At 49.7% G+C, this 8,939-nt stretch overlaps 1 protein-coding gene across 3 annotated transcripts; it reads right to left on the bottom strand.

Annotated features, from left to right (window-relative positions):
• Nucleotides 1-627: 627 nt before the first annotated feature.
• Nucleotides 628-7,900, bottom strand: LOC128664290 (mucin-17-like). Of its 3 annotated transcripts, XM_053719126.1 has the most exons (3): nucleotides 5,867-7,900; nucleotides 3,225-3,385; nucleotides 2,289-2,436 (listed from the first exon to the last, which is right to left on the bottom strand). In XM_053719126.1, exons 1-3 carry the CDS (start codon nucleotides 7,713-7,715, stop codon nucleotides 2,419-2,421), a joined length of 2,028 nt encoding a protein of 675 aa, XP_053575101.1. In that variant the 5' UTR covers nucleotides 7,716-7,900; the 3' UTR covers nucleotides 2,289-2,418. The 3 variants fall into 3 exon arrangements, with proteins under 3 accessions (XP_053575100.1, XP_053575101.1, XP_053575099.1); XM_053719125.1 differs by lacking the exon at nucleotides 3,225-3,385 and having other exon boundaries at nucleotides 628-2,436; XM_053719124.1 differs by having other exon boundaries at nucleotides 2,296-3,385.
• Between the last annotated feature and the right edge of the window lie 1,039 nt (nucleotides 7,901-8,939).

Raw genomic sequence — 8,939 nt, 5'->3', positions numbered from 1 at the left:
CACTGTGTCTAATAAACCCATTATATCAGCTATAGACCCCACTACTGCCTGTAAGTGATAGTCACTGCAAACACTGTGTCTAATAAACCCATTATATTAGCTATAGACCCCACTACTGACTGTGAGTGACAGTACCTGCAAACACTGTGTCAAATAAACCCATTATATGAGCTATAGACCACACTACTGCCTGTAAGTGACAGTACCTGCAAACACTGTGTCTAATAAACCCATTATATCAGCTATAGACCACACTACTGCCTGTGAGTGACAGTACCTGCAAACACTGTGTCTAATAAACCCATTACATCAGCTATAGACCCCACTACTGCCTGTGAGTGACAGTACCTGCACACACTGTGTCTAATAAACCCATTATATCAGCTATAGACCACACTACTGCCTGTAAGTGACAGTACCTGCAAACACTGTGTCTAATAAACCCATTATATCAGCGATAGACCACAATTCTGCCTGTAAGTGACAGTACCTGCAAACACTGTGTCTAATAAAGCCATAAGGGATTAAATGCTTACCGGATCCTTCTTCACAGAGGAGAGGATTTAACATAACTTAATTAAATAACTATGTACATGAGAATGTAGTGCGAAATAACCACAGACAAACTTTTTATGGGAAAAATTTTGTGACCGTCACAGGCCATAAAATTTTATTAACCTAACAAACTAGATAGAACTGATAGAACTGAAAATATATATGGCGGCATAGAGATCAGCTACCCAGAACAGCAGGAGATCACCGGCCCAACGGGAACAGCAGCAGAGGGGTCTCTGCCCTAAGGAGATGACGCTGAGGGGTTGCAGAGATCACGTGACCATCCCTCAAAAGGGAGGAAGGAGGGTTACCGTCACGTGCACGTGAGGGCCTACCCTCCTCCCCGGAAGTCTGGCCATCACTCACCCCTAGCGACCTTCTCCTGCGCAACCGGACCGAGGATCTCCCGCCGCCAGGGTGAAAGAAGATCTTCCACCTAGATAAGGATTCCCTGTTACCAAGCCGTGTAAACCGCATAACAGGGAGAGGAGATCCATATCCTACAGTAATGGCTTATTGGGCCTAGGGTGAGTAGCCATAGCCCTGCCATTAAGGTGCCGTCGAAAATACAACATCATTAAAACATTACAAAAGGGGAAGGGAGGGAGGGAAAAAACTGCTTCAGCCAGGATCCGGAGAAGAAGAGGAAGTTGCAAGGGAGAACTTGGCTTATCTACTGGTAAGGAGGGGCCTACCCTAAATTGCAACAATGTTGCACCCAGCACCTTCCCTCTCTCTTCTAACCCACTCTCCTACAGCCTTAACCCTTAGACTGCTCCAGGCTTATACTAAGCCCTACACTGCATTAAGGGATTAAATGCTTACCGGATCCTTCTTCACAGAGGAGAGGATTTAACATAACTTAATTAAATAACTATGTACATGAGAATGTAGTGCGAAATAACCACAGACAAACTTTTTATGGGAAAAATTTTGTGACCGTCACAGGCCATAAAATTTTATTAACCTAACAAACTAGATAGAACTGATAGAACTGAAAATATATATGGCGGCATAGAGATCAGCTACCCAGAACAGCAGGAGATCACCGGCCCAACGGGAACAGCAGCAGAGGGGTCTCTGCCCTAAGGAGATGACGCTGAGGGGTTGCAGAGATCACGTGACCATCCCTCAAAAGGGAGGAAGGAGGGTTACCGTCACGTGCACGTGAGGGCCTACCCTCCTCCCCGGAAGTCTGGCCATCACTCACCCCTAGCGACCTTCTCCTGCGCAACCGGACCGAGGATCTCCCGCCACAAGGAAGCATTTTAATGGTACCCTTGCCGCCAACCCACAACCCGATTTACAGGAGGGGTAACAGAGCTCTCTGAATGTCCCCTATGAATAAATCCAGCCCCACATCAGAAAGGTGAACTTTATCCCTTCTATATAGCTCGGTTCTATCAGCCGAAATGGCTTCGTGCCGTACCACGAAGCCACCTGACCCAGTGACGGTTTTCGCTACAGACGCATTGATCTTCTTCCTAACCCGGTATGCCGCCGTATGGGCCGACATATGCCTCCAGTGGAGACGGGGTATTATATGGGACCACCCTATCATGACCCCCGGGATGCGTACTCTTAGCCACCCAATGTCTGCCTGCATAACCTTAATCAACTGTAAAACTGGTATGGCCCCCACATCGTTACCCCCTAGGTGAAGAATAATAATGTGAGGCTTCCCCCAGCGTACCAGGGCCTCAGATATGGTTCCTGCTAATTGGGGCCAGCACATCCCCCTATCACCCAACCACCTAACGGATGCCTTGTTGGTAGGGAGACCTAGGGATTGGCCAAATGGGAGGGACGCACAGCGTAGGGAGGCCCAGTGGACAAAGGAGTGGCCCACAATCCAGATTCGCTTCACCCCGGGGGTAGTGCCTGTGGAGACAAACATTTTAGTATCCTGAATTAACATCTAAACATTAAACAATTGGACGGACATAGGTTCTGAAACAATTGGACCGCCAACGCCCAATACGTTTTATGTCCTCGCACGAGGAGCCCGCTTGCGCAGCGTTAGTCGCGGCCCCTATGCGAAAAGAGTGCGGGGCCAGTCTGCTAGCGTCCAGCCCCGCCTGGACTGCCGCCAATTTTAGGACCCTACCGAACTGAAATTTGGAAAGGGATCTGCCGTCCGCATGGACCAGGAATTGCCCCGGGCCAGGCGGCCTTTGAGACAGGTAAAGATTAACGCAGTTAACCGGGCAGCATGCGCTGTTCACCTGAGGGTGAACGGGGATCCAGGTTCCCTTACCCTCCTGATCTGTCTTTGATCGCGGCAGAAAAAGAAGTAAGGAATCAGGGGCAGCTCTAACATGTTGCAATTGTATACCTGCCCCAGACGCCTGCTTGGAGGGTGCTACTACCTCACTAACTCTAAGAGCGGCGGCAAAGGCCAGATTAAACGCAGTTTTGAAGAGTAGGGCTTCAAAATCTGATCTACAGACCACGTCGAGCGCCAAGAGCAAACGCTCCAGGCGGTCGCGGGTGATGGGTTCGCGCGTGTCTATTTTCCGCTGCTGCGATCTGCCCCAACCCTTGATCACCTGCCTAATAAAAAAGGAATTGGTTGGGTCAGGAATGGCTAATGCCCTATAGAAAAATGAGAGGGCGGCCAATTTGGATTGTATTGCCCCCTGACGGGCCCCAGAGGCATGCAAACTCACCAGCCAATCATGTAAGTTGTCCCTAGACCCCTGAGCAGCGTCGGCTCCCCTGGACGCACAGAAATTGTCCCATTCAGACCACATGCGGGCATAGGCGTGCCAAGTGGATGGTGCTAAGGAGGAGCGGACCAACGGCAGTAAGGCTATCCAGGAAGGACGAGCTGCCAAAGGAAATCAGGACAGCGTAAGCCCACGGCTGCAGCCGTGGGGGCTAACTTGCGAAATGTCGCCCATTCGAATCGTGACAGGGCGTCAGCTACAACATTGTCAACGCCCGGGACATGACGGGCCTGGAACTGGATGTTAAGGTCCAGACAGCGCAACACCAGGTGGCGCAGCAAGGTAATGACCTTTGCTGAGGTGGCTGACAAGTTATTGATCGCAAAGACCACACTGATGTTGTCTGTCCAGAACACAACAGTCCCGTTCGACAACTTCCCACCCCACAGCTCGACCGCCAAGACCACGGGGAATAGCTCCAGGAGAGTCAGGTTTCGAGTAAGGCCCGCCGGGGCCCAGGACTCCGGCCAGGGCTCCGCGCTCCACTCTCCCTGGAAATAGGCCCCGTAACCGTGCGATCCAGCTGCGTCAGTGAAAAGGTGCAGTAACTGGCTAGACATGGGAGGGGTACGCCAGACCCGAATCCCGTTAAATCGCGTGAGAAACTGTTCCCAGACTACCAGGTCAGCCAGCAATTCACTCCCTAGGGTTATCTTTGATTTCGGGTTTGACCTACCACTAAGCTGTCTTTCCAGTCTACGGTTAAAAACCCGACCCATGGGGATAACTCTGCAAGCGAAATTAAGCAAACCTAACAGGGATTGTAACTGTTTCAGGGAAATAACTGCATTAGAGACTGCCGCTCTGACCGCCTCAAGCATGCCCTGAACTTTATCAGGTGGCAACCTACAGATTTCGATTCCCAGGAAAACTAAACAGGACGCGGGGCCTTGCGTTTTGTCCTCTGCTAGGGGCACCCCGAAATGTCTCATGACGCTGCGCATGATGTTCATTGTGGATAAACAATCATCGGAGCCTGCTCTCCCTACAATGAGAAAATCGTCCAGGTAGTGTGCTATGGGATCGCTGCCCACTTCTGAAGCTACGACCCAATGAAGGAAACTACTGAACGCTTCAAACAAGGCGCATGACAAAGAGCAGCCCATGGGCATGCAGCGATCCACGTAGTACACACCTGCAAACTTACAACCCATTAGATGGAAAACTGAGGGGTGGAGTGGAAGAAGCCTAAATGCCGACTCAATGTCTAGTTTCGCCAATAGAGCACCATGACCCGCCCTCCTGACCAGGTCTAGTGCGCTATCAAAGGATTGATAGCGCACCGAGCTGAGTTGGGGGTCAATGGCATCATTGACTGAGCTACCTTTTGGGTACGACAGGTGCTGAATGAGGCGAAACTTCCCTGGCTCTTTCTTGGGAACCACCCCCAACGGGGAAATGACCAAATCAGGTAAAGGTGGGGCAGCAAAGGGGCCCGCCATTCGCCCTAAAGTCACTTCTTTATTAATTTTATCCCTCACTACTTGGGGGTGTTGGTATGCTGAAATAAGGTTCCTATTAAATCTCTTACCCTTGATTTGCCTAAATGTGGGGATATGAAAACCAAATGAAAAACCCTCCCATAACATACGTGCCGCCGCCTGGTCTGGGTAAGCCCACAACCATGGTGCCATGGCATGTACATTAATTGGCGTTTCCGCCTTTCTGGCCCAAGTTTGCTGAAGGGGGCTTATTGGTCTGGTCCCTTCGCTTGATGCAGTCACTGCCAGGGTGTGGACCAGAGCAGTACCTGCAGACATGTCTGAAGGTGCATGCGCTACCCTTGTCGCATTTTTTGTCCTGGAAGGGCCAGCAGGTTCCCCCCCGTTTCCTGCTTCTGGTATTGCGAAAGGACTGCTGCGCTGATTGCTGAGTTGAAGTTACAGCAGCGGGTGCACCCCCTTTTGGGTCCATTCGCTGCCACAACTGGTTATCAGTAGAGTCAAAAGTCAGGGAAGGATTTCCTGCCATTTTCCTCCTGAACTCAGCATCATATTCCCTCCACACACCTTCACTGTGATTACGCTGAATCCAGTGAATAGTGTCCGTGTATTTTAGGATAGGCAAACTCTGGGAGGGGTACTTTTCGATATAACAGGAGGAAAAAACCCTGAAGCACTGGAGCCACTCATCAAAAGTGTCTGGGCGTTTAAATTTTTTAGGCCCTGTTCCCTCAGCGCTCCTCTCTCTCTGCCTATACGCCTCCACCGAAAGGTCAAATATATTAACATATTTTCCACGGTGGATTCTACTGACCACCTTTTTGCGCAGGTGTCTATGCAATGAGTATATTTTTCCTGGGCTTGCGTCCCCATAAAGGGCTGCTCGCCTTTCAGAGATGGCCCTGGTAGGGAGAGGTTCAGCTGGCACCTCTGTAGATGGGTTTTGCGGGGCGGTGTTACTGGCGCTGTCCTGCTTAGTATCTGGCTTGACCCCCCTCTTTAAAATTTTCTTAATCATTCTAAACATTTTCTTCTGACCTGCCCCTTGTAAACCCAAGGAAGAGTCAGTCTCAGACCCTGAGTCAGAAGAGGATGAGTCAGAGGAAGAATGGTCATTGTGTGTAAATAAAGCATTCTCACCGTGACTAATGGCAGGAGGTCCCTGACCCATGCTGGAAACGGGCTGGCCTGCTGGCTGGTTTTGGAGGGCGAGTCCTGAAGACCCTTGCTGTGCAGTGGAAGTGGTGGCTGCTGCTCCTGCTGTAATGCTGCCTGTTACTCCTGCATCCGCCCCACTCATGACTGTGGCAGTGTTGGTCCGTGTTTTTGCTGAACTTTGTGATCCAATTGCCCCCTGCAAAAGAGAAAGAATTTGGCGAGCACTTTGCCCAATGGATGTGTCTGGATTATCAGTAGCAAGGGGTGGATGAGCTATATGAAGTGGTGTATGAAATCCCTGACTCACTGACTGTCCATTCGCAGATGTCTGAGCATTCACACCCTGCTGGTCTACAATAGGGTTATGGCATGCCTGGCTTATTGATTGTGCATGGTTTAATGAGTGTGCATGAGCGCCCTGCGTGGCTGCAATGGGGGAGTGGATACCCTGATCAAGGGGTTGTACTCCTTGTATGCCTAACATAATGGGATGTTGTAGCTGGCTTAAAGATTGCACATTCGCATTATGTATGCCAACCAGGGGTGTATTATATCCCTGAGGAGCTGCTTGTACGTTCACACCATTCAAAGCCGCATTCACACCAATGGGGGATGGTAAATGATGAGACGGTAAATGATGCTCAATGTTTTGATTAACATGCATACTTTGAACATTGCCTTGATTCACATGCAGGCTATTATTAGACACAATATCATGCGGCTGAGCGGCCGCTTGCACTAAACCACTATCAGCCCTGTGTGGGTTAATAATATCGGGAGCGGCCTGCTGAACGGCATTTGCGTTATCTCCCATTTGTATAAACTGTAATGGCCTCATTGCCCTGGAAGGGTTAACTCTGCGTGTCCCCCTACCCCTATCACTGGCTATCTGCCTGGTACTACCTCTTATGATGGAGCGACCCCTTTGATGCCCCTGAGGATTAACGTTCAAATGTGCCGTTCGCTTGCGCAGTTTGCTTGCGCTGCTAATGCCCCTCCGACCCCCCACTGATAACCCGCCAACGGCCAAGGACGGCTCTCGGTGCTCACCTGCAAGTGGCGTTGCCCCGGGAGCCGATGTCCTTGCGACCGCGCGGGAATCTGCCAAGCCGGAAGTGCCGATGTCCGCTTCCGGTGACGTCACTAACATGGCGTTGACACCGGAAGTCGGACCCGGACCACGCGGCTGGCGAAGGAGATCGCTAGGCCCCGGGGGGAGCAGCATAGGCCCTGGGATGGCATGGGCCTCGGGTATGGTGCGACCAGGGGCAAGTCCGGGTGTTGAGGGCTGAGGGGCCGTTACAGGGGCCATGTTCTGGCCGGGCTGGGGACCGCGTGTTGCCACGTGTGGTGCCTCAATGAGAGGTGTGAAAGGGCGATGCCTGCTGGGGGTAGTTAAAGCAGGATCCGGATCCTGACTAGAAGGATCAGGAGGGAAAACAGCTGGTGTCACACTGGGCCCTGGGGAGGCTGCAGCCATAGCGGATATTATGTTTTTCAATAGGTCAGAAACTGCTGACATAGCAGCAGGGGGTACAGCACTTAGAAATGAGGCCTGTACACTATCAAGGGGTAAATTAGCCTGCTGGGTCTGCAATGCTTGAGGTCTGGGGGATTCCTGAGCTAACTCAATATCAATAGGTCCCTGCTCTTCCACATTATGAACCTGGGCTGACACAACAGTAGTATATTGAGTTGGGGGAATGATATCTAAATCATCCTCAGAAATAGATTGAACACTTATCTTTATTTTTTCTTTTGCAGGTGCAGGAGGTTCCTGTTCCGACTGGTAACGTCTGGGAGGCAGAGTAGAACGCCTGGAACGATGCATAGCTGCACTGGTGATGACAGAACTGCTAAGAAAAAACTGCTTCAGCCAGGATCCGGAGAAGAAGAGGAAGTTGCAAGGGAGAACTTGGCTTATCTACTGGTAAGGAGGGGCCTACCCTAAATTGCAACAATGTTGCACCCAGCACCTTCCCTCTCTCTTCTAACCCACTCTCCTACAGCCTTAACCCTTAGACTGCTCCAGGCTTATACTAAGCCCTACACTGCATTTATATCAGCTAAAGACCACACTACTGCCTGTGAGTGACAGTACCTGCAAACACTGTGTCTAATAAACCCATTATATCAGCTATAGACCACACTACTGCCTGTGAGTGACAGTACCTGCACACACTGTGTCTAATAATCCCATTATATCAGCTATAGACCACACTACTGTCTGTAGGTGACAGTACCTGCAAACACTGTGTCTAATAAACCCATTATATCAGCTATAGACCACACTACTGCCTGTAAGTGACTGTACCTGCAAACACTGTGTCTAATAAACCTATTACATCAGCTATAGACCACACTACTGCCTGTAAGTGACAGTACCTGCAAACACTGTGTCTAATAAACCCATTATATCAGCTATAGACGGCACTACTGCCTGTAAGTGACAGTACCTGCAAACACTGTGTCTAATAAACCCATTATATCAGCTATAGACCACACTACTGCCTGTAAGTGACAGTACCTGCAAACACTGTGACTAATAAACCCATTATATCAGCTATAGACCACACTACTGCCTGTGAGTGACAGTACCTGCAAACACTGTATCTAATAACCCATTATATCAGCTATAGACCCCACTACTGCCTTTAAGTGACAGTACCTGCAAACACTGTGTCTAATAAACCCATTATATTAGCTATAGACCACACTACTGCCTGTAAGTGACAGTACCTGCAAACACTGTGTCTAATAAACCCATTATATTAGCTATAGACCACACTACTGCCTGTAAGTGACAGTACCTGCAAACACTGTGTCTAATAAAACCATTATATCAGCTATAGACCACACTACTGTCTGTAGGTGACAGTACCTGCAAACACTGTGTCTAATAAACCCATTATATTAGCTATAGACCACACTACTGCCTGTAAGTGACAGTACCTGCAAACACTGTGTCTAATAAACCCATTATATCAGCTTTAGACCACACTACTGTCTGTAGGTGACAGTAGCTGCAAACACTGTGACTAATAAACCCATAATA

Source organism: Bombina bombina, chromosome 6, assembly GCF_027579735.1.
Source record: "Bombina bombina isolate aBomBom1 chromosome 6, aBomBom1.pri, whole genome shotgun sequence".
NCBI lineage: Eukaryota > Metazoa > Chordata > Amphibia > Anura > Bombinatoridae > Bombina > Bombina bombina.
The sequence above is the reverse complement of the archived record's forward strand: the minus strand, read 5'-3'. Positions and strand labels throughout refer to the sequence as shown.

What these genes read in the sequence shown, in the direction of transcription:
- LOC128664290 (XM_053719124.1), bottom strand. Translation starts at nt 7,715, where the DNA reads ATGCATCGTTCCAGGCGTTCTACTCTGCCTCCCAGACGTTACCAGTCG. An exon ending in ACCTCCTGCCATTAGTCACG is followed by an intron (nt 3,386 to 5,866) that starts GTGAGAATGCTT and finishes TTCCTTTGGCAG; the next exon opens with CTCGTCCTTCCTGGATAGCC.